This window comes from Dendrobates tinctorius, unplaced genomic scaffold (genome assembly GCF_039654945.1).
Source record: "Dendrobates tinctorius isolate UK_male_01 unplaced genomic scaffold, ASM3965494v1 ptg000171l, whole genome shotgun sequence".
Classification (NCBI taxonomy): domain Eukaryota; kingdom Metazoa; phylum Chordata; class Amphibia; order Anura; family Dendrobatidae; genus Dendrobates; species Dendrobates tinctorius.
In genome coordinates, this window is record NW_027361838.1 from 13,280,912 (window position 1) to 13,307,379 (window position 26,468).

A 26,468-nucleotide genomic window follows, 5' to 3' on the forward strand; every position below is an offset into this window, starting at 1 on the left:
GTTTTCCAGTACACTATATGGTAAAATCAATGGCGTCATTCAAAAGTACAACTCGTCTCACAAAAAACAAATGCTCACATGGCAATATTGACAGAAAATTAAAAGGCAAAAATAGAAAATCGCAAAGTTGTGAAGGGGTTGATGTTTGTCATTGTGGGCAGAGGTTGAGATTTTCAGCTGATTCACCAAATGTAATTGTAAAAAATTGCAATATTTGCATTGAGCAAATATACTTCAGTTCATCCTGGAGTGATTTTATGCACACCTGGAACCTGTGACTTTTTTCACTAAAAACTCCCAACAAGAGATTAAAGACAAAAATAAAAAGCTTTTTTTCCTATTTTAAAATTTAGGAAATATCATTTTGAAGTTTTCGGTGCAAGATATGCCAACAAATACCACAAAAAGATAAAAGTGACTAAGAAAAACGCAAATGATTAAACTGTACCAAATTTATCAAAATGGCACAGGCTGGATGCCAGATTTGGGACATCTTTGAGCTCTGCCCACTTTTTTAGAAAAATGTCACCAGTGGAAATCTCGGTGAAAGTTTAAAAACTACATAATTTGTGACTTTTACATTTAAAATCTTGCTTTATCACACTGTAACAGTGTTACATCTGAAATCACCCCCTTTTCCCTGCTAGGTAGCGATTCCATGTTGTTCAAGGTCCCAAAAAATGTCTAAAACAATTAATAAATGTGCAAAGCATATAAAGAGTTCTATGGCACCAATTATGCCAAAATTAGCTTTGCAAATCTTCTACTACACAGTCTGGAGCACGCACAGTCTTCCCTCGCTCTCTACAGTTTCTGACCTGTGGGTTCCTCTTCGGTTACAATGATTTGTCCGGTCCATGGAGCAGAAGGACGACCTGGAATATATCATAATGATGTCAATAAAACAGTGATTGAAAAAGTAAAAGTATAAAGTTCTGTCATTTTCTAACATCCTTGGGACTGATTCACTAAAGTATTTTTTGCTAGAAAACAGGCGTAAAACACTTTGAAAAATCACATCATTTTTGCTCAACGTGGAATTGCACAAAAGTAGGGCAACTTTTGGCATTTTCATGCTAATTTGAAGCAGCTCTGCCAAAATGAGGCAAGCTAAGGAGGAGCCAGTGCGGGACATGGCATGGTTATGCCCACCTGTCAAATGCAACAAAAGTGCTTGCAACAGAAATGGTACTCCAATCGTTAACTTGAGTAGCATTTCTGGCAAGGCACATGACGGCACATTCCACTGTGAAGATGAGCTGAATTCATTAGGTAGCATGTACCTTTTAATGAATTCAGCACCTTGTACTCCAGTGAGCCCTTCATTAAAGAGGTTTTCCAGACTTGGGGTGCAAGTTTGCAGACGTGTGAATCCTCTCAGCGCGCACAGTGTAGGCTGTCAGCATTCTTCAGCATCGGGAGCGGACATGCTTGTGACCACAAGCATACGACTTGCATACATGTGGTCACGTTCCGACTAGGTGTTTGTGGTCTCACTCAATACAAGTGAATTGAGTGAGGCCAAATATGTATATTCAGAATGTGGCCAGACGTATGCAAGTCACTTACTTGCAGTCACATGATCGCCAGCTCCCGATGTCAGCTAATCCTGCCAGCTTGCACTGTGCAGGTTGTGAGGATTCACAAGTTTTTTAATTTTTTGCAAAAATTTCTGGATCAACCCCTCTTTTCATCCACATGTGATTACATCTTGTCCTATGGATCTCGTGCCTCCAACCGCCTAGGGTGTGGGTGAGCTGGTATTTATTTTTCCACATAAAATGACTGCAGACTTTGACCCCAAGTCTGGACAGCCCCTTTGAGGGTACGCTCACACTAGTGTATAAAAAAAATTTGTTCCCAATCTCATTTTTTTTCTCACTTGTCATCCGTGTGCTCTCTGTATACAATCCATTTTTTTGCTCGGCAGCTATTAATCATTTACAGGACTATTTGCAGTTTCCTGTGTTACAGTATTGTAACATATCCGTCAAAATCGGATGCCATACTAATGGTCCATATGACGTGATTTTTTTTCTCACACCCATCAGATTTCAAAGTGAAATCACAGTATGCTGCGATGTTTTTCTTATGCCGAATACAGATGAGAAAAAAGACGCAGATCTATACTGCTTCATTGAATAAATTTCTCCTGGTGCAATCCGATTTTCTCTCGCATTATACTCGTCCGATTTATACGCTAGTGTGGGCGAATCTTAAGACTGGCAATCACAACTGTGTTGGTTTGCTACAATGTATCGATACAGGTAAAAGTAGAGTCAGCGTGGAATAAGAGCTGTTTAGCTCACAGAAAATTGCTTAGGGAATCTGTATCCTAGGCAATGTAAGTCAACTCTAAACTGTGAGAAATACTATATTAAGATGTAGAACAATGATTTCTCCACAAATACAAATATGACTTACTTCTGATTCTGGCTCTGTCCGCTGGATCAAGAGCCGCCACAGGCTCTGAAACACGAGAAGGTCTGCTGACTCCAGTTTTATTTACAGCCCTTACACGGAAAAGGTATGATCTTCCTTCAATCAAGCCAGTAACTGGGAAGCGGGCAAATTTCACTGGAGTGTCGTTACACTGTGTCCAGTGGCTTGTGCCAACCTCACACCTTACACAAAAAAGGAGAGGAAAACTCAGTCTACATAATATACATATGCTGTATATAATGAACACATGCCACTTGTTACACCTATTGTGACAATTTAAAGAGAATTTGTCAGTAGGATCAACACTCTTAAGTCGTCTATATGGATATGCAGGTCAGAGGAAACTGAACTGGCCGTCGCCTACCTGGATGACATTGTGGTCTTCAGCTCGGACTGGGGTAGTAATCTGTCAAAGTTAGAGGCTGTTATGGATGCGCTGAGGAATGCGGAGTTCATGATCAATCCAAAGAAATATGCCATGGGAAAGGAAGAGGCCAAATACCTAGGCTATGTTGTCGGGAGGGGAGAGATCAAGCCCCAGATAGACAAGTTGAGGCGATCCAGAAATGGCCACAACCACTGTCTAAGAAGCAAGTGAGAGTGTTTCTTGGATTGGTCAGTTAGTACTGGTGGTTTATTTCAAGGTTCGCCATGACTGCCACGCCATTGACGGACCTCCTTCAAGGCACAAGGTCGACGCTAGTTAAATGGTCTGAAGCAACTGAGATGGCGTTCTAGGAGCTGAAGCAGACTCTGTGTAAGCATTCAGTTCTGGTCGCGCCAGACTTCACCAAGGAATTCATTGTCCAGACAGATTAATCAGAAGTCAGCTTGGGAGCCGTGCTGTCTCCGGAGGTGAATGGAGAGGAGTATCCCATCATGTATCTGAGCAAGAAGCTCTCTTTATGTGAAAAGAACTATGCCATTGTCGAAAAGTAGTACTTGGCCATAAAATGGGCCATGGATACCGTGACGTGCTAGGCCGTAGGTTTAAGCTGGTGTCTGACCATGCCCCTCTGAGGTGGTTGAGAGAAAAGAAGGGTAAGAATGCTTGAGTGACAAGATGGTTCTTGTGCCTCCAAGAGTTCACCTTTCACGTAGAACATAGGCCAAGAAATTTGCACGGGAATGCAGATGCCCTGTCCAGACTTCCCTGCCTAGCGAGTGAAGGTGCCAAAATCCCCGACTTTGGGCAGAGGGTGGGGAATATGTTACAGAGTCACTGGCAGTGTGGTAGAAGGGAGATATGTGTTACTGCTCGTAATGGCGTCAGTGATATGAAATCAAAGCAGTTTTTCTCCAGCACTGTACGTGTTGAGAGGGTTACGTTGCATAAAAGGGCTGGCCTTATGCTGGTGGGAGAGGGTCCAATTTATCTCCCAGGCATATCTGCCTGGACCTGCGTGAAGTCATGATCATGTTGCCCTCCTACGGCCACCTCCACGTCTCCTGGTGTACTGGCCTGTTTCCTGGTAGCGCCTCCAGCGTCTGGACAGTATGCTGACAGACACAGCAAACCATCTTCCACAGATCGCATTGATGTGCCATCCTGGATGAGCTGCACTACCTGAGCCACTTGTGTGGGTTGTATAGTCCGTTTCCTGCTACCATGAGTGTGAAAGCACAACCAACATTCAAAAGTAACCAAAACATCAGCCAGAAAGCATTGGTACTGAGATGTGGTCTGTAGACCCCACCTGCAGAACCACTCCTTTATTGAGGGTGTCTTGATAATTGCCAATAATTTCCATCTGTTGTCTATTCCATTTGTACAACAGCATGTGAAATTGATTGTCAATCAGTGTTGCTTCCTAAGTGGACAGTTTGATTTCACCGAAGTTTAATTTACTTAGAGTTATATTCTGTTGTTTAAGTGTTCCCTTTATTTTTTTGAGCAGTATATATATATATATATATATATATATAGTGTATATATAATATTCATTATGTAAACTAGGGGCAGATCACTGAGAGATCAGTGACTTGTCAGAAGCCATAAACATGAGTACCTAAGTAGAGCACCACATGAAGACCTCCTCCATATGTTGCCCCAGAGCATGAGCAGATCATTAACTGAAAACTGAAAATAAAGATTAAACAACAACCAAAAAACGGATTTCATCAACTCAGTTATCAATTTAATTAGTATAACGGCGCAGACCTGACACTGTCTGTAGGTTACTGTGCACAATCCTGCTGACAGGTTCCCTTTAAATACAATCAGTATGAGATCATCATTACAGGACAACTGGCCTTGTGCATCTTAATCCAACCAGGCCCCCCAGCACTGATAAGCAGCTTTTTTATTACTATACAATGTACACAGAAAGCTGTGGTATGGGCGAGGTTAAAACACAACTCTACAGTTCTGCTCAGTCTGCAACAGAGGAAATTGTGACTCTATCATAACTGTTGCACCCAGTAAACTAAGTGATACATCGCTGAAATCAGGGTCTCTGTCCTTACATTATTATTATTATTTATTTATATAGCACCATTGATTCCATGGTGCTGTACATGAGAAGGGATTACATACAACTTACAGATATCACTTACAGTAAACAAACTAACAATCACAGACTGATATAGAGGGGAGAGAGGACCCTGCCCTTTCGGGCCTACATTCTACAGGATGGTGGGGAAGGAGACAGTAGGTTAGGGGGTTGCAGAAGCTCCAGTGATGGTGAGGCAGTAGCTCCAGTAGTGGTGAGGAGGCAGCGGGGATCATTGCAGACTGTAGGCTTTCCTGAAGAGATGGGTTTTCAGGTTCCGTCTGAAGGATCCGAGTGTGGTTGATAGCCAGACATGTTGGGGCAAAGAATTCCAGAGGATGGGGACTATTCAGGAGAAGTCTTGGAGGCGGTTGGGTGAGGAGCGAATAAGTGTGGACGAGAGAAGGAGGTCTTGCGAGGATCGGAGATTATGTGAGGGAAGATATCGGGAGACTAGTTCAGAGATATATGGAGGAGACAGGTTATAGTTGGCCTTGTAGGTCAGTATTAGTAATTTAAATTGGATACACTGAGGGAATGGGAGCCAGTGAAGAGATTTGCAGAGGGGAGAAGTGGAGGAGTAGCGAGGAGAGAGATGAATTAGTCGGGCAGCAGAGTTAAGGATGGAATGGAGAGGTGCGAGGGTGTTAGCAGGGAGGCTACAGAAAAGGATGTTGCAGTAGTCGAGACGGGAGATGATGAGGGCATGCACAAGCATTTTAGTAGAGTGAGGGTTGAGGAAGGGACGGATTCTGGAAATATTTTTGAGCTAGAGGCAGCAGGAGGTGGAAAGAGCTTGGATGTGCAGTTTGAAGGACAGGGCAGAGTCAAGGGTTACTCCTAGCCAGCGGACCTCCGGTACGGGGAAAACGTGATGTCTATTGTTATAGATAGGTCGGGTGAGGAAGATCTGTGAGATGGGGGAAAGATGATCAGTTCAGATTTGTTCACATTCAGTTTGAGGAAGTGGGAGGAGAAGAAAGAGGATATGGCTGGTAGACACTCCGGGATTTTGGAGAGCAGAGAGGTGACATCTGGGCCAGAGAGGTAGATCTGAGTATCATTGGCATAAAGGTGGTACTGGAATCCATGGGACTTTATGAGTTGCCCCAGGCCAAGTGTATAGGTTGAGAAGAGTAGGGGTCCTAGAACAGAGCCTTGGGGGACTCCAATAGAGAAAGGGTGGGATGAGGAGGTAGTGTGGGAGTCACTGAATGTGCGGTTGGAGAGGTTTGAGGAGATCCAGGATAGGGCGGGGTCTTTGATTCCAAAGGAAGATAGGATCTGTAGTAGGAGGCAGTGGTCAACTGTGTTGAAGGCAGAGAACAGGTCTAGGAGCAGGAGTATAGAGTATCGTCCGTTCGCTTTGGCTGTAAGTAGGTCTTTGGTAATTTTGGTCAGGACTGTCTCAGTGGAGTGATGGGGGTGGAAACCAGATTGTAGATTGTCGAAGGGCAGGTTAGATGAGAGATGGGAGGAAAGCTCAGCTTGGACGTGCTGCTCCAGGAGTTTTGAAGTGAATGGGAGCAGTGATATTGGGCGATAGCTGGACAAAGCGGTTGGGTCGAGGGTTGTTTTTTTGAGGATAGGCGTGAATGTGGCATGTTTGAAAGCAGAAGGGAAGGTACCGGAAGTTAGGGATAGGTTGAAGAGGTGGGCTAGAGATGGGATAAGAGTGGTGGCGAGGTTGGAGAGGAGGTGGGATGGGATGGGGTCGAGTGCACAAGTGGTGAGGTGTGATTTGGAGAGAAGATGAGCAAGCTCCCCTTCAGTGATGTTGGATAAGGAGGTTATGGGGTTTGGGCATTGGTCTGGTATACAAAGGGGTTGTGGTGGTTGAATAATAAAGACTTGCCGTGTTTGGTCTATCTTGTTTTTGAAGTGCGTGGCGAAGTCCTCAGCAGAGATTAGGGATGTTGGAGGAGGCAGTGGTGGGCAGAGGAGGGAGTTAAAAGTATCCAACAACTGTTTAGGGTTGTGGGATAGGGAAGATACAAGGGATGTAAAGTAGGCCTGTTTAGCAGAGGTGAGAGCTGATTTGAATGCAAGTGTTGCTTGTTTGAGTGCAATGAAGTCATCTTGTGAATGCGTTTTCTTCCAGCGCCGTTCAGCATTTCTGGATGCTTGCCGAAGATTTTTAGTGATGTTATTGTGCCAGGGTTGTCTATTGATTCGTCGCACACTGTTATGCATGACAGGGGCGACCTAGTCGATGGCTGATGCAAGAGTGGAATTGTAGAAACTAGTGGCAGTGTCTGTGTCGTGGAGTGAAGATATGGAGGACAGTGGTAGGATAGAGGCAGAGAGTGTGCGAGTGTCTAGATATGCAAGGTTTCTGCTGGGGTGCGCGTGTTGCTGGACATGGGTGACAGGCGAGGAGGACAGGGATGAGAAAGTGAGTAGATGGTGGTCTGATAGAGGGAGAGGGGAGGTTGTGAATTTAGATAGGGAGCAGGGACATCTTGGTGCTGTCAGATTACATAGCAAAAACCAGCTGACAGATTCCCTTTAATAAATTTAGCGCATCTTCTCAGTGGCAAGTGTTTCCATGCGCTTCACCAAAAATGTTACTACAGTTGCGGTACCCCCAGCCCAGGTGAAATTAGCATATTCCACCCTCTCTGCATCTGGCTTTCCCCCATCAACTAAAAAACTTATTCATAAAAGTGTGTGTGTGTGCGCGCATTTAGATTTGTTAGACCCATTGAGCAATGACAATCTGTTTACAATGCTTTAATATATATTATAAATAGGAGGGAGTCAAATCAAGTACATTCTTAATCATAATAACTTTTCTTAGGTTTACTAGTAACTTAAACACCATGAACCTCTATAATTGTTTATTTATATATATATATATATATATATATATTAGCTGAAGAGCTCAGCATTGCGTGGTTAGTTATAACAAATTATAATGATTATATTGCACATAAAAATTTCACATCATATATTCAACACTACAGATTTGCAACACAAAATAACTAAACAATTACCCAAGTATTGATAGTATTTTATTTTCAACTAATTCAAGAGCCTTTTGATAAACAAGATGTGTATCTGTGTATCTAACCCTATCCTGTGTGATAATGTCTGCTGAGCTGTGTACCTAATCCTCTCCTGTGTGATACTTTCTGCTGAGCTGTGTATCTAATCCTATCGTGTGTTACTGACTGCTCAGCCGTGTATCTAATCCTATCCTGTGTGATACCCACTGCAGAGCCGTGTATCTAATCCTATTGTGTGTGATACTGACTGCAAAGCTGTGTATCTAATCCTATTCTGTGTGAAACTGATTGCTGAGCTGTGTATCTAATTCTATCCTGTGTGATACTGACTGCTGAGCCGTGTGTCTAATCCTCTCCAGTGTGATACTGACTGCTGAGCTGTGTATCTAATCCTCTCCTGTGTTATACTGACTGCTGAGCCGTGTATCTAATCCTATCATGTGTTACTGACTGCTCAGCCATGTATCTAATCCTGTCCTGTGTGATACTGACTGCTGAGCCATATATCTAATCCTATCCTGTGTGATACTGACTGCAGAGCCGTGTATCTAATCCTATTCTGTGTGATACTGTCTGCTGAGCCGTGTATCTATTCCTATCCTGTGTGATAGTGACTGCTGAGCTGTGTATCTAATCCTATCCTGTGTGATACTGACTGCTGAGCTGTGTATCTAATCCTCTCCTGTGTTATACTGACTGCTGAGCCGTGTATCTAATCCTATCATGTGTTACTGACTGCTCAGCCATGTATCTAATCCTGTCCTGTGTGATACTGACTGCTGAGCCATATATCTAATCCTATCCTGTGTGATACTGACTGCAGAGCCGTGTATCTAATCCTATTCTGTGTGATACTGTCTGCTGAGCCGTGTATCTATTCCTATCCTGTGTGATAGTGACTGCTGAGCTGTGTATCTAATCCTATCCTGTGTGATACTGACTGCTGAGCCGTGTGTCTAATCCTCTCCTGTGTGATACTGACTGCTGAGCTGTGTATCTAATCCTATCCTGTGTGATACTGACTGCTGAGCCGTGTATCTAATCCTATCCTGTGTGATACTGACTGCTGAGCCGTGTATCTAACCCTATCCTGTGTGATACTGACTGTTGAGCCGTGTACCTAATCCTATCATGTGTGTTACTGACTGCTCAGCCGTGTATCAAATCCTATCCTGTGTGATACCGACTGCTGAGCCGTGTATCTAATCCTACCCTGTGTGATACTGACTGCTGAGCCATGTATCTAATCCTATTCTGTGTGATACTGTCTGCTGAGCCGTGTATCTAATCCTATTCTGTGTGATACTGTCTGCTGAGCCGTGTATCTATTCCTATCCTGTGTGATAGTGACTGCTGAGCTGTGTATCTAATCCTATCCTGTGTGATACTGTCTGCTGAGCCGTGTATCTATTCCTATCCTGTGTGATAGTGACTGCTGAGCTATGCATCTAATCCTATCCTGTGTGATACTGACTGCTGAGCTGTGTATCTAATCCTATCCTGTGTGATACTGACTGCTGAGCCATGTGTCTAATCCTCTCCTGTGTGATACTGACTGCTGAGCTGTGTATCTAATCCTATCCTGTGTGATACTGACTGCTGAGCCGTGTATCTAATCCTATGCTGTGTGATACTGGGCTCCCCCTGCAGTATGTGTCAGAAGGTGGTCTGTGTTGGCACGGTAATAAATTGTGTTGTTTCCAGCTTTACAGAAGGACGATAACACCATAGAAATGATAAGAATAATAGGCAAAATTGTTTGATGAATTGGAATGCACGGGATTAAAATTTTGCCTCACAACATAGCCTATGACGCTCTCGGGGTCCAGACATGTGACTGTGCAAAATTTTGTGGCTGTAGCTGTGACGGTGCAGATGCCAATCCCGGACATACACACTATAGAGATAGATATAGAGATAGATAGATAGATAGATAGATAGATAGATAGATAGATGGATAGATAAATACAGAGATAGATATAGAGATAGATGGATAGATAGATAGATAGATAGATAGATAGATAGATAAAAATAGAGATAGATATAGAGATGGATAGATGGATAGATAGATATAGAGATAGATGGATGGATAGATAGATAGATAAATATAGAGATAGATATAGAGATAGATAGATGGATAGATAGATATAGAGATAGATGGATGGATAGATAGAGATAGATAGATAGAGATATAAAAAAACAAATCACAATACTCACCTCTCCTCCTCGCTCCCACGCTGATGCCTGCTTCAGACTCAGGAGCTGTGCCATCTGCCAGACACACAGCGGGTGCACGATGAAGTGATGTCATCACGCATCGGCTGTGAGTCAGGAGCAGAGGGGACTGATGGGAGAGAGACGCTCTCTCTTCCATTGCAATTGAGGGCGGCGCCGGCTGCCTAGGCTGGGGGGCGGGGCCCCGGGGGAGTGGAGACCGAGAGTGAAATGATATGCACTGCATCCCATGCCCATGTGGGCGTGGGATGCAGTGAATATTCATTTCTCTTTAGTAGCAGGGACAGAGGCTCCTGCCTCCTGACACCCGCTGCTGCTCCGCTGGCACGGGCCCCCATAGCAGCTGTGTGGTGTGCCGCTATTAGCGGCAGATCACTGGCTGGGGGCCCCTGGAGCAGTGGGGGCCCTAGGCAACTGCTGGCCCTGTATGTCAGCAGGTGCCAGGGCCCACCGGAGAATCCTCCGGTTCTCCGATGGGCCAGTTCGACGCTGTACACACAAACATACATACACTTTTTCCCCATTATGTACATAGGGGCAAAATTGTTTGGTGAATTGGAACACGTGGGGTTAAAATTTTGCCTCACAACATAGCCTATGACGCTCTCGGGGTCCAGACGTGTGACTGTGCAAAATTTTGTGGCTGTAGCTGTGACGGTGCAGATGCCAATCCCGGACATACACACACACATTGAGCTTTATATATTAGATATATATATATATATTAGGCAGTGTATAGCTAAACACAAGCGCGTAACAATCACAGTCGCAGATGTTGCGAGCGCGCCTGGGCCGTGAGGGTGAGTGGCCCACCACCACCAGCACAAACTTCAACTGGATGTGTGTTCTTGGGTCCATGCGTGGCAATACACACTGATGGTCAATCAGAGGTCAGTAGCTGACATCAGCGTGCACATAACTGGGGCGCATGGCAATGACGTCATGCATTCCCATTGCTTGCATGCTGAAGTCAGCTGAGGGCTTTAGAAAAGGGTGCTGGGATGCATGGGAGTCGCGGGAAGGTGTTTTCCAGGATGGGGCCCAGGACAAGGGACATATATACAAGGATGGGGATGTATAGCAATTAGGTACGCAGGCCATGCCAATGTATGCAGATGCCTCCGCATGTGTCGTTTTGACGGTGCGGCGACCGCAACAAAATCCAACACGTTGCGTTGGGCGCAGGTCGCCGCACCGTCAAAAAGATGCATGCGGAGGCATCTGCATACATTGGCATGGCCTGCGTAAACAATGCTAAAGATAGGGTACGCCGGCCAACGTAGGCGGAGCTGAACGGAGGAGGCATGGCAGGGGCGGAGCTTCACGGAGGAAGTCTGCATCCCTCCGCACCTCCTCCATACGCTAGTGTGAAACTAGCCTAACACACAGTATATCAGTGTGTAACATACAGTGTGTGTAACTTACAGTATGTACTGTATAGTATCCAAATTATAAAACACCAGCAGAGAGGATGAGCGTTTATTAGCTGTAAACATGTAAGCAATCACCAAACAAAAAGAACGCTCATTTGTTGTGTGATTGGATTGAACAAACATCATTGTTCTTGGCACCACATCACCCGGTGTAAACATCAGATGTACTGCCATAAACATGATACTGTATGAGGACAGAACAATCTATTAGCGATGTTTTTGTCCCCCATCATTCTTCAGCAGCCTGTGTAATTGTCCGGTAACCAGTGCTGAATAACTTGAATAAAATCAATCGGCGCTTCTTTAATGGTCAGAAATCGGCTCAAGTACAGGCAGCCTAAATGTCTCTCTCCTATGGTGCATTATAGTAAACCATGGTACCCTGCAATTCATTTTTGCCCACACTTTGTCTAAAACCGACCTTGGTTATATAATAACTACTCATAAATATACAGCTCTGGACATCTGAAAAGACGGTCGGTAAGATATGCCAATTCTACAATTTAATATGAATATTCATGATACTAACCTGTCAATAAAATATCCCACAATTGGACTCCCGCCATCAACTGCTGGCTGTTTCCATGAGATTATTACATAGTCTTTATTAGCATCAAGACATTCCACATCTAGAGGAGCAGCAGGAGCTCCATCCACCTCCGGCTCACCATCTATAAGAGAGTAGGGCAGAAAGACTTGAACACATAAGCAACAATGAAAGAATGTTTAAAGGGAATCTGTCAGCAGGTTTTTGCTTCCTCATGTGTGAACAGCACTAAGTAGGAGATGACACCCTGATTCCAACAATGTATCACTTAGTTTACTGGGTGCAACAGGTGTGACACAAGCAGAGTTTTCAGTTGTAGAATGCAGTAGAGCTGAGAAAGCTAACCTCGCCCACACCACAGCTTCTGTACATTGTCTATTGACAGTGAGCTGCTTTATCAGAGCATGGCATGTGGTTGGACAAGGTCTCACATGCTGCTGTAGTCCAGGTAGTGATTATCTTCTAGGAATAAAACCTAGAAGATACAGCACACAGCCTAATAAGTAACACATTGCTGAATTCAGTGTTTTAACCCCTAAATCATGCTCTACTTAGATTGCATAGCAAAAACCTGCTGACATATTCCCTTCAATGGCTAATGGGGCAAATAGACACCATAGTAGTCCTCTGCTTGGGACTCTCCTCTATAAGCCATAATCTTTTGCTCCAGGTGGGATATGGCCATCTGTGTAGGCAGCTGTTGCCAAGGTCTCAAGAGATGTATGTGCAGCTATCAGCGGTGTGTTATGGCAGGCCTCCTGAGATCCCAGGAAAACAACTTATTTTGCTAAGGGAAGTTTCAGCCTTTACATCACTCTCATATTAAGCGTTCGAGATAACTTCTTTGATTAAACTCCATTATACACATTACAGCCAACACAAATGCTCTTCCAACATTTTTTTGTAAAGAGGAAATCTAGTGCAAGTGGCATTCTGATGTGTCAAGTGTCATAGATACGTGCGATAAAATAACATTGCTGAAGTCTGGTATCACCGCCGATTCTCAGAATGAAAGCAATCTGTAGTGACGTCAGACCCCTTTAGCATTGTGCTATAATGTGAGGCATCAACCTCAGTTTGTATTTGCCCAAACTAGATTCACATACAAGGAATAGCAGTATATCTTTATAATGCTCTTTTTTAATGGTTCCAATCATATTTTTAGAAATGAGAAATAGGTGTCACTGTGCCAGGCTTCGCAGTTGAGTTCTGCACAGAAACTACTAAGAAGTTAGTGTTCATTAAGTTTAACAACCGATATTAATGTAGTTATAGGGCTGCCGGCTTTGAGGAAATTGGGAGTAAGTAGTTAATTTGCCCACAGCGCCACAGATGGTGAAATCAAACATTACACATAAAAGTCAATGGACTGTCTGTATAATGCACGGCTGTGTCAGGTCCTCAATAGGAGAACATCAGGAACGCTCTTGTCCAATATATACCGTATTCTGTGTCTGTGGTCACTTTGATGCTGGCTTCAGACCATACAAAAAATCAGGTCAGTCACTTCTACATTGAATTAGACCAAAGTAGTGCAGGCTGCAATTTTTTCCATGCACACTGCTGGTCCATGTGTAAAATTGGCAATGTACACTGGAAAAATGGCTATAACGGGTATATGTGCTCTCCGTATATGGTCCGTGGGGCGCATGGACAACACAAGTCCACGAAGTACGCTCATCTGAACAAGCCCTTAGGGTATGTGCACACAACTATGGCATGCTCCCATTTATGGTCCCCTGATGAGCCCTTATACTAGGAGGGGGCGAAACGCGTAGGGAAAAGGATATTGGGACTAACAACGTTATCTTTATTCAGATAAGTGACCTACTATGGTATTGTCAGCCTGCTACTTATTATCTATTATCTCTGAATTATGGCATTTTTTCTTGCTTGGGTCATGAGAGGCTATGCTAATTAAGAAGAGTGATTTATTATGGTACCTCATTAGCATGCTATGTAATTCTATTCTTGATCGCTGAGACTATACAATGGACTTATACGTGGTTGAGGCACTATATTATTTGCCTGTTTGAAGCGCAGTTGCACTTTATCCCTAGTCATTATTTGATAACTGTAAAGCCCCCGTTACACACTGCGATATCGCTAGCAATATCGCTGTAAAGTCACCGATTTTGTGACGTTGCAGCGATATTGCTAGCGATATCGCTGTGTGTGATACTTACCTCCGACCGGCTCCCCCGCTGGTTATCGCTGATCGCGCGAGAAGCTCCTGGATCATTTCTCGTCGGTCACTTCCTGCGGCGCTTCCTGCTGTGGAGACGAGCGACGCGTGGAGCTGGGCGGGAGGACGCAGGATCGTCTCGTCTGACAGGTAAGTAGCGATCCCCGTCCCCTGCGATGTCGCTGGTGAGATCTGCCTGTGTGGCAGCTCACTAGCGACCACCTAGCGATGCACCAGCGATCCTGACCGCGTCATATCGCTGGTCGGGATCGCTGGTGAGTCGCTAGGTGTAACGGTACCCTAAGGGAAAAGTCATATCTAATGTGGAGGATACTTTAAGTGAGAATTTTCATCGCTTGTATCTCCAATTTGATTGGTAAACATTGTGGCATTGCATGTCTCCAGCTAATCTAGTTAATTTTTATTAGAGTTTATCTTAATGAGTTTAACTATGAATATATTATATAGCTTCTAGTCAGCCTAGCAAAAAGGACTGAAGCTTCATTATAGTCTGAGAGAGACCTTTAGGCCCCGTCACACACAGAGATCTCGCTAGGGAGATCGCTGATTTTGTGACGCCACAGCGATCTCGCCAACGAGATCGCTGTGTGTGACAGGGATCAGCGACCGGCCCCCCTGCCGGTTATCGCTGATCGTGCTCGATCGGCCTGTGCTGTTTTTCGATCGCTGGTCTCCCGCTGGTCAGAACGCATTGCTGCGTGTGGCAGCAAGAGACCAGCGATCAGTGACGCAGGATGCTGGTTTGTAATGTAAACAGCGGTTATCCAGGAGTCGCTTGGCTCTTAGATACCCAATGTTTACATTAGAAACCAGCATCCAGCGTCGCTGGTCCTGATCGCTGGAGGGGCTGTCTTGTGACAGCTCACCAGCGATCAGCCTAACGATGTCCCAAGCGATCCCATCATGTCGGATCGTTGGTGGGATCGCTGTGACATCGTTATGTGTAACTCCAAGTATTCCTCCAATAGACGCTACGAGTTTTACGCCTCAGATAGATCAATAAGTGTTTGTGTTCATGGTTTTGGGTTTTAGGCATGGGTAGTTGATAGGGCACTGCAGGAATTGTAAGGGACAGCCAACGCTGAGTGGGGGCACCACATTGAAATTTAGGGTGCCAACCTCCACTGTTAGGAAGGTGCACAGACTATTAGGGTCTAAGCAGGACTTTATAATAACTAATCAATATCCCTATCCCGGCATGGTATGCCAATCAGTCTCTAGCCCTTTTTGGTGTTGGTAATTTGTACATTTTATAGTGACATTTGTCGTATTTTTAATCTATTATCAACTAGCTGAAGGGCCCGGCGTTGCCTGGGCATAGTAACCAACTGTGGTTAGTTATAACAAATTATAATGATTATATTGCACATAAAAACATTTCACATCATATATTCAACACTACAGATTTGCAACACAAAATAACTAAACGATTACCCAAATATTGATAGTATTTTATTTTCAACTCATTCAAGAGCCTTTTGATAAACAACATTTTTGTTTTTTCTTTTCGGTGCAAAGATGAACAGATTTTTGGCAGTTCCAACTTCTGAACAGATCACGTAAAGTTGACCATGAGAAAAGCATGGAGATTGCAAATCAATCCCTACTACTTAAATCGATCCCTACTACTTTCAAGGACTGTCCCTGAGCATTGCTAATGGACATTGCAAATAGCAGTTGAACTGGAAACTGGAGGCGTTTAAAATCAAAAAATAAATCAGATGGAATTAGTGGAATTCTTGGAATGAAAATGTCCTCTCCTTTGACACATCCTGTTTCTGAGCTGTGTATCTAACCCTATCCTGTGTGATAATGTCTGCTGAGCTGTGTACCTAATCCTCTCCTGTGTGATACTTTGTGCTGAGCTGTGTATCTAATCCTATCGTGTGTTACTGACTGCTCAGCCGTGTATCTAATCCTATCCTGTGTGATACTGATTGCTGAGCAGTCTATCTAATCCTATCCTGTGTGATACCATCTGCTGAGCCATGTATCTAACCCTATCCTGTGTGATACTGACTGCTGATCTGTGTACCTAATCCTATCATGTGTGTTACTGACTGCTCAGCTGTGTATCAAATCCTATCCTGTGTGATACTGACTGCTGAGCTGTGTATATAATCCTATCCTGTGTGATACTGACTGCTGAGCAGTGTATCTAATCCTATCCTGTGTGATACTGACTGCTGAGCCGTGTATCTAATCCTATCCTGTGTGAAACTGACTGCTGAGCCGTGTAACTATTCCTATCCTTTGTGTTACTGACTGCTGAGCCGTGTATCTAATCCTATCCTGTGTGATACTGTCTGCTGAGCCGTGTAACTATTCCTATCCTTTGTGATACTGACTGCTGAGCCGTGTATCTAATCCTATCCTGTGTGATACTGACTGCTGAGCTGTGTATCTAATCCTATCCTGTGTGATACTGTCTGCTGAGCCGTGTAACTATTCCTATCCTGTGTGATACTGACTGCTGAGCTGTGTATCTAATCCTATACTGTGTGATACTGACTTCTGAGCCGTGTATTTAATCCTATCCTGTGTGATACTGGGCTCCCCCTGCAGTCTGTGTCAGAGGGTGGTCTGTGTTGGCACGGTAATAAATTGTGTTATTTCCAGCTTTACAGAAGGATGATAACACCATAGAAATGATAAGAATAATAGGCCTCAGTTACTACAACTGTCTATAAAGAAAACTGTTGCTAATAGCAACCAATCAACCAATCACAGCTCATTTTTCATCTTTTAAACAGCTCTGGGACAGCGTGGCGAGTTTTGAGTGGCGACTTTTGTGTTACGACTTTTATGTGGCGAGGTTGGTGTATGTGTGGTGAATTGTGTGCTGAGGGTGGTATATGTGTTGAAGCACGTGGTAGTGTGTGGCGCATTTTGTGTGTGTGTTCATATCCCCGTGTGTGGTGAGTATCCCATGTCAGGGCCCCACCTTAGCAACTGTACGGTATATACTCTTTGGCGCCATCGCTCTCATTCTTTATGTCCCCCTTGTTCACATCTGGCAGCTGTCAATTTGCCTCCAACACTTTTCCTTTCACTTTTTCCCCATTATGTAGATAGGGGCAAAATTGTTTGGTGAATTGGAACGTGCGGGGTTAAAATGTCGCCTCACAACATAGCCTATGACGCTCTCGGGGTCCAGTCGTTTGACTATGCAAAATTTTGTGGCTGTAGCTACGACGGTGCAGATGCCAATCCCGGACATACACACATACATACATACACACACACACATTGAGCTTTATATATTAGATAAAAGGTATGTTTTAGGGTTGTTTCCTTTTGTGGTGATCAAATTGAGTATACCTGATTTCTATTTATTTTGGTTTGTCGGGTTTCACATCTGACCTGCTATAAACCCGTTTGAAAAAGATATTGAGAGAACCTACCCTCAGACCCAAGTCCTTTGTTGGTTGTTTCGCTCTGACTTAACTACTGAATTCAAGACCGTGAACTCTAATACAAAAAATAAATCTTTCTCTATGTAAGCACAGCAGCGGTGAGGCTATTTAAAGATGATGATGGAGACTATTTGTAGGTGTGTCTATTTGCGTCACACCCGTCAAGGTTGCCTTTCCATATGTACTGCTGAAGTTAGCATAGGTTGCTTTTTGGATCCTTAACTTAGAGCAAAGAATTCAAAGCACTCGAGAAGTGCCAGACTGCCAGAGCCTCAGCTGCTCCGTGACAGCTGACACAGGGATTACATCTGTCTCCCGTTGTACCGGACATTTCATAGCGTAAGCTCAACATAATGCGGAGCAATGTTTAATTCAATTAGACCTCCAGGCGAGTGGGAATAATAAATACTGTGCTACTTAATACTAGACTTAAGGGTCTTTTACACATAGCAATATCGCTAGCAATATCGCTAAAGCGTCACCGATTTTGTGACGCACCAGCGATATCGCTAGCGATATCGCTACATGTGATACTTACCTCCGACCGGCTCCCCCGCTGGCTATCGCTGCTCGCCCGAGATCGGCCTGGTCCATTTCTCGTTGTCGGCTTCCCGCTGGCACCGACGAGAGAGCCATGGACACAGGCGGAAGACGAACACCCTCGCCGCGTCTGAAAGGTGAGTACGACCGCCGACCGCTGCTGCATCGCTGGTGAGATCTGCCTGTTTGGCAGCTCACTAGCGACCATTTAGCGATGCACCAGCGATCCTGACCGGATCATATCGTGGTCGGGATTGCTGGTGCATCGCTAAATATAAAGGGGCCTTTAATCTCCCGGGCATCGTGTCTGTGGGTATAGGATGCCGATACTAGATATCCCCCAGTACTGTAGGACAACTATCACATCTGAAGACATTAAACAAATGGTTGGATAAAGGACATGTATTTACATGAAAATGAAAATTTACTTTGGGTTTTATTTGAAATATGACACATCAGCTATTTGTTTAACAAATTAAAATATTCTGGATTAACACAAGGCCGCAGAAATTTGAGCCTGTGTGTCGGCATTATTTCGACAATATGAGGTCGATTCATCAAACGTTTTGCACCAGAAATCCGGTGTAAAACTGAAAAGTTGAAAAATGGGCAGAGCTCAGCAAGAGAGGCAGGGACAAGTGCATCCAACAAATTAGTAATACTTTACGCAAAAAAAATGGCATAAGTGAAGACCTTAATGTATTCCTGTCAATAACGAGTATATTTCTGACACTGGCACATGGCAGCTGAAACATATGCCAAATTTAGATAGAAGTACGCTACACTAAATCAATATTGCAAGTCTTACATCAGCACACCTTGGTGCAAGATCAAAAGCCAGACTTGATTCATCTGCCTCTATACGTTTGTGAAATTTGTTATAATTGCCCATGGATTTCCACTGAGGATTTTACACAGAAAATTAACAATATTTTTGGCAGAATACATGCAACGTTAGCCAGTAGATAGGAAACTATTAAAATTTGAGAGTCCTCAGTATTTGATCGTGCTTTCAGTTAGACATTAAAAGGTAACACCCACTGAGGACTCTCAAATTTTAACATTTTTCATTCATGACATGAGAATTAACTCATGAATTTAATGCAAATTTACACAAATCTACAGCTGAAAAAATCACCTTGGGGCTATCTATATCCATGCAGTGGGTGATAAATACAGAAGTGATGACGTATTTCTATTATACTTTTCCTGATTGTTCCTCTCCTGGTTTTGGCTTACAAATACTGAGGTAAAAAAACTGACCAAATACTGAACGCGTGAACGTGGCCTTATACTTAAATACAGAATGCCAAAAAACGGAAATCATAATATAGAAACTCAGCAATCATATGTTTTTTTTTCTCCAAAATGCTTAAAGTAGTCCAAATAGAATAGAGTTTTCCACAACCGATTGTTTGTGGATGATTGCAGTGGGTTATGTAAGGCCGGGGTCATATTGCGTTATGGCAGTCCGTTAATGCTGCCATTGACCCCCATTACCGGGAGCATCGTGACGCATGCCGTAAAGGGGCATGCGCTCGCGATGTGCCATCATTCAGTGACGGAGCCTCGGACGCGGGCTGCAGGGTCTGAGGCTCTGTCACCGCTAGCACAGAATCATCTGCGCTAGCGATATAGCATAACGCGATCACGTTATGCTATACCGTTAACGCAGCCCATCAACACTATGTGTCGCACGGGCTGGGTTAACGCAATATGAACCTGGCCTTAGTGAAATGTACACCCTTGCAAAACATAAAGGGGTATTATCAACTTTCAAAGTTATCACTTATCAGTGGGATAGGGGATAACTTTATGATTGCTGGGTGTCCGGCTGTTGTGATCCCCACTGATTATGAAACCTGATGTCAACACCAAAATTATCATACAATTTAAAGTACATCCAGGAGTATATATATAAAAGTATAATGACATATTACTTATCCTTTTCTTACCTCTTACAAATACGTAGGCACTATATTGGTCATAGTATTCTCCCATGACAACTCGCAGGGTGTACAACCCCTCATCCTCTTTATTGAGATGCCTCAGAGTCAACATGGCATGTCCTCCACTCCAGTGGGTGCTGAGCCATTTGGATGGTGTAACCAAAACTCCTGTAAATGATAAGCAAATTGCATTAGGCTCTAATGGGATACACAACTAGTAGATCAGCCTGCTTAGTATGGCTTTTTTTATTTAATTTTTAATGGTTTTCAAGCCTTTTTAAGTCAAACACTGCTGTCAGATGTTACTATTTTTCTTAAGTTTAAAAAAGTGAACATATTTGGCATTTTGTTTTTTTGGCGTTTTTGTAGTCTGTAAGGCTAGTTTCACACTAGCGTATGGAGAGATACGGACTTCCTCCGTGAAACTCTGCCCACGGCTGCACCTCCTCCGGTTAGCTCCGCCTCCGTCGGCATGTGGCCTGCGTACCCTATCTTTAGCATTAGGTACGTAGGCCGTGCCGATGTATGCGGATGCCTCTGCATGCATTATTTTAACGGTGCGGCGACCGCATAAAAATGTAACATGTTGCGTTCGGCGCAGGTCGCCGCACCGTCAAAACGATGCATGCGGAGGCATCCGCATACATTGGCACGGCCTGCGTACCTAATGATAAAGATAGGGTACGCAGGCCACATGCCGACGGAGGCAGAGCTGAATGGAGGAGGTGCGGCCGTGGGCAGAGCTTCACGGAGGAAGTCCGGACCCCTCTGCAGCTCCTCCATGCGCTAGTGTGAAGCTAGCCTAACATTTCCAGAAAACTGAGCATGTTCTCAATAAGACTTTAAAAATTGCAGTAATTAAAACAATACTGTTAGATTTAGCAATACTCCTAATATCAAAAACTCAAAGCCGTGTCAGTCTAAATGTAAAGTAAAGAATATAAGTACTCTCTAAGGCCCTGGCCCTAAGATTGCAACCTTCAATCCCGTCATTTGTACACTGAGCACAAGGGGGGTTTGTTCCAGGCCAGGAATGGTGGAACACCACCCTCAAGACTACAGCACAGATTCTTTATGACTTTTTTTTTCTTTGAGAAAGGTGCAGGCCTGGCTCTGAAACGCATTGGTACTAATAAAAACCTTACCTGAAGCTCGAAGGCTCCTCATTTCCCGCAGTGCAAGCCACCTAACTTGATTTTCTCCATTCTGGTAAATTCTTTAAGACTGGCGCTTCGTACTCCAGTGTTAATTAGGACAGTGCAGGAATAAGATGCGTCTAATTAATTAAGAGGCACTTAATGAATTCAGCACATCCTACTAGTGGCATGTGCCTCCATGAGCCTTGCCAGAAGTGTTACTCCAGTCACAAACTAGAGTAACATTTGTAGCTTAAGAAATGCTGCAACTAATTATTAGTTTGACAGGAGGACATAACCATGCACCATCCAAGCTCCTTCCCAGCATTTTCGAGCAGCTCCACCCAACTTTGGCAAAGCTGCTTGAAGATGTTGAGAAAATGTCAAATGTTGAAACAATTTTCAACAACTCCACATTTCCAAAAAGCTTTACGCCTTTTTTTGGGTGTAAATGCCTTGTTGCATTGAGGCCTTTGTCTCTGACCTCTACAGCTTTTCTCTAATCTCTGCAGGTATGTCTCCTGAGTGTTGACGCTGAAAAAGCTTCTGGAGGACCTGACACTTGCTATAAAATAGGGTTAAATATCTTGTAAATACCTTAGCTCCCTTGTTTCTGCCGCTCTTCTCCGTTTTGGCGTGCACTGTGTGAAATCTCCGCTTGTAGTTCAACTGGACGTTTCTTCATGGTCTTCTCTGGGGATGTGCACTTTAAACCCTTCCTAGATACTGCTAATCACTATTTGACAGCCTCCGAGTCTGATAGGCTGCTAAATAAGATGCTGAGCTGTGATTGGACGGATCTGTGAAGGAGGGATGAAAGCACATGCCCTCAAAGAAGACTGAAGAAACGCCCAGTTGACATACAAAGCCGAGATTACACAAAGTACATTCCAGAAGGGAAAAAAGTCCTCTTTAAGTTAGGTCTGGGTCCTTAAATGAGGAAATTGGTGATGGCCTTATACAATAACCCTACTGCACAAGTGAGGGTTAATGATTTATTGTCAGCTAATTTAGGGAATCACGATGGAAAAAGACAGGGCTGCGTCCTTTCACCATTCCTTTATGTATTAGCTATGGATAATCTAGCAAACACCCTAAGGTCTGTTTACACTGACCGACAAGTGGCAACAGGCGTAAAATTTTACCGATCAGCGAACGTTTAATTGTCTGTTTACAAAGAATGATGCTCCATCATGAACAATGATGCTTTGTGCTGCACAAAAATCATTTCACCCTATGAATGAGTATCTTTCTCATTCACCGGGTGATCATCAGCCTGTTTACACAGAAAGATTATTGTGAATGAGTGTTATAATAACACTTTATCTTTCAGTGCAAATGCACCTCAAGGAAAAAAAAAGATCCAATAGAGTATAAAATATGGGGGTGGGAAACAAAAACTATCAATGTTTCCTACAAACATTTACCGTAATTTATTTTTCCTGTCCAAGTGTGTGACTTCCAGTCATCCTGAAGGAGTTTGAAGAGTTTGATAGGTTCAGTAACTTTAAAATAAAGTGAATAGCCGCCGGGGGCTGGATTGGGAAGATTGAGCAGCATGTTAGGTGTCAGGTTCTCTTTAAGATCAATGTCCAGAAATCTGAGATCCTAATCATTACTATACACCGAACAATGAGGCCCAATGACAGCTTTTCCTTTCAGATGGCCTACATGAAATATTTAGGGGTTAAACTACCCCAGGGCAATCATTAATCTTAATTACAAACCATTTTTGTTTTCTCTGGAGACTGATCTAAAAGATGGAATTAACTGTCACTTTCTTGGTTTGGAGAGATAAATGTTCTAATATGGACTCCCTATCCAGATCATTATTTGTAAGGCTAAGTTCGCACTGGGCGTTTTTGCTGCGTTTTTTTAATGTGTCTTTTTATGCTAATTTTCAGCTGCATTAGACAGTACCAGCTATGTGTATGAGATTTCAGAAATATCATGCACAAAGCTTGGATTTTTGCTATCAGTATTTTGTGCTTTGCTTGTTTTTTTGGACACAGAGCATGTCACTTCTTTCAGCGTTTTTTTCATCGCTTTTCACCCTTTGAATTGAATGGAAAAAAACACAGCAAGACCGCCGCAAAAAATGAAGCAAAACCTGCATTTTTGAAGCAGCTTCTTTCCTGCCAAGGAATCAGGGTTTGCTGCAAAAAAAAACGTAGCAAAAACGCCCTATGTGAACTTAGCCTAACTCAGACTCTTTCATATTTTGTTAAGCTACATCTGAGGGTTCTGTCATTTGTTGGGAGAAGATGCCAGTTTATCACTCGTGCCATCCTGCCTGTCTATCAGCCATGTCAACCTACTTATCATCCCTGATGAATAGGAAGCGAAACGCGCGTTAGAGTTGATGGAGGGGGATGTGGTGTGCTCCACTTGGTTAGTATGTATCCATCTTGGATATGGTATCCTATATTTTTTTATTAATTGTACACTGCCTTTTCTTTGGGGATTACATTCTCCATTGTCTGCATTTCAGCCTCATGAATTTGGGTTGTGTGCAATATATTGGACTACCTCCTTGCCAAGTGCTTACGATCATTTGGTCCTATTTTGGTATAAAACCTTCTATGTATTATTATCAACATTTGAATAGGTGACATATCATTTGATTTGTTGCACAAGCACTGTTTCATGATTTAATTATGTCTTAGGCTGTATATAGCGGACCCTTTTCTTATTTTCCCATGTATTTATACCAGATGTAATTTAATTTATTCTATATATTGGACGACAGGGTTATTTACTTCTTAAGTTTAAATTTGTTTTCATACTATGCAGCACATCTGTCCCCCTTCCTTGTGTTATTTTTATCTTTTCCTGATTCCCCTTAAAAACTTTTTTAGTGGTGTTGTGTTTTAATTTTTGTCCAAATAAAATATATTTTTAAAGAATATTCATTTCTTTGCCTAATTTTTGAACAAATTTTGTAGGATTTCAGTCTGTATGTTCATAGGAACTTATATGTTTTTCTTATTTTTGGTATTTCCTTCTATGTAGGTTTATATCTGCCTATCATCTGTGCCACGGATCGCGGTATATCGTCAGCCACCGTGCATCCGAGGTTGGACTTGGTGAGGTACCTAGTCACGCCTCTCCAGGCTTTCCTCAGATCATGGCACAATGGTTCCACCACCCAGTCCATTACACACCTTTTACCTTATTACATGAAATCTACTGTTTGATATCAATAAGAGCTATTGAATCATAAAAATACAGGTGCTCGCATGTTCACTTTTAATCCAACAGATAAACCACTAAAATTAGTTTTCCTAAAATCACACATTATCCCCTAGTTGCTGGATAGGGAATACCCTGCTGATTGCTGGGGATCCAACCACTGGGAGCCCCATCGGTCCCAAGACCAGGGTTCCAGAACCCAGAGAACAAGGCTAGTCTACCATGAATGGAATGGACATAAGCAGGCTAGACCTCAACTCCATTCATTGCCTATAGGACTGCTGGATATAGCCAAGCGCTGTACTCAGCTTGCCCCGGATAAGTAATAAATATAAAGTATATAGGTTCATCAAAAGTTGAGAAACATTGCCGCAGGGTTTAAATGCCAACATGACTCATCCTCATCAGAAACTCAATATTCCTATTTAGTATATTGTGGACAAACATGTTAAATGTAAAGGAAAATAACCACTTACCATTTCTGTACCATTGGATTTCAGGCTGGAAGCGTTTGATAGTTGGATGGACTATAACCGTAGAACCAAGACTCAAGGTTTCACCTTCTTTGCCAAATGATACACCAAATGAGTCAACAAAATGGATATCAAACTTGGTAGCAAAACCATATGGTGTAACAGAAACTAAAAAATAAAGGAGTCATGCTGTAGGCAAACTTTCTATCCCTCAATGTAACATTCAATCAGATTGTGACTTACAGCTGAATGGTTCACTCCTTGGTGGAGTCAAAGGTGTAACATCCAGTTCTCCTTTATACCCTAGAAAAAATATTTGTTAAAATGGAAATAAGCCTCTTATATTATGACAATAAATGTCTGTAAAGCAAAGTAAACATTTGCAAACATACTCTTCACCACGAGCGATGCATATGAAGAGCTTTCTCCTTTCACATTCATTGCTGATGCATGGTATTGAGCTGTATCCTCAAAATCACACCTGCAATAATACAACATACAGTCACTATTTGTATTACATTGTAAAATACAAATCATATAGGTGCCATTAGTGTCAAGCATACAGAGAATGTCTACTCAGGAGATTAAAAATGGTTGGTGAGTCAGAACCTATAGGGAATGGCAACCTGTTATTCCTTTTCCTCGGATATTGCGGCTTGCTTAGCTTAACTACATTAGAACAGTCTTTATTTGTGACTTCAGTTTAGCTAGGGTGCCTACAGTGAGTTTTAGGTAGTCTGAAACACGCCTCCTTTCTTATCATTGGTTCAGACTGATGCTCTATCCCTCCCTCTGCAGCTCTATCTCCTCTGACAGGCTGTTGTGTATAACACAAATTTGTCCAAGCTCACCAGAAAGTCAGCCTATGAGGATTAAATTTTATTACAGCAAGGGCAGATTGATTATAAATGAGCCTTGGTAAGGGGATACTATAAGTACAGAACATGTTGCGCAACTATTATTTATTATAGTTTAAAAGTTTCTGATATTATTCAAACTGCAGCTTTTTTTTAGTCATGTTTGAGTACGGACTGCAGATTAAAGACATACAGCTCCCGAACATGGGTCTCAATTGACAAGAGCTGTATCACACATACCTCAAAGAGTAGGCAGGAGCATGGCTGCGATATATGAAGAAATATATTTCTTCCTCACTGAGCACACAGGAAATTATCTCCTGCTTCATCTTCCTCAATAGTTATTTGTTTTCCAGCTGGGCGCAGTGAGTCTCTAAGCACAGCTATGAAGCTATCAGACTGAAGGAGGCTGAAGCTGGAGATCTCCTCGCCAATCACAACATGGGTTAAAATATATTTCCTCACATATTGCAGCCGTGCTTCTGACCACCATGGTGGTATGTGTGATACAGTGCTTGTAAATTGAGACACATCTCAGGAAC

General features: G+C 43.1%; 1 protein-coding gene across 1 annotated transcript in view; it reads right to left on the reverse strand.

The window, feature by feature from the left end:
• The window catches only part of MYOM1 (myomesin 1), a 190,527-nt gene that overhangs the window by 76,676 nt on the left and 87,383 nt on the right, over positions 1 to 26,468 (reverse strand). The window contains exons 7-13 of the mRNA XM_073550891.1: positions 25,462 to 25,550; positions 25,313 to 25,372; positions 25,073 to 25,237; positions 20,275 to 20,436; positions 12,140 to 12,281; positions 2,425 to 2,624; positions 819 to 875 (exon numbers count right to left, since the gene is read on the reverse strand). Coding sequence (XP_073406992.1) covers positions 819 to 875; positions 2,425 to 2,624; positions 12,140 to 12,281; positions 20,275 to 20,436; positions 25,073 to 25,237; positions 25,313 to 25,372; positions 25,462 to 25,550 — 875 coding nt within the window. The remainder of the gene's footprint in view (positions 1 to 818; positions 876 to 2,424; positions 2,625 to 12,139; positions 12,282 to 20,274; positions 20,437 to 25,072; positions 25,238 to 25,312; positions 25,373 to 25,461; positions 25,551 to 26,468) is intronic.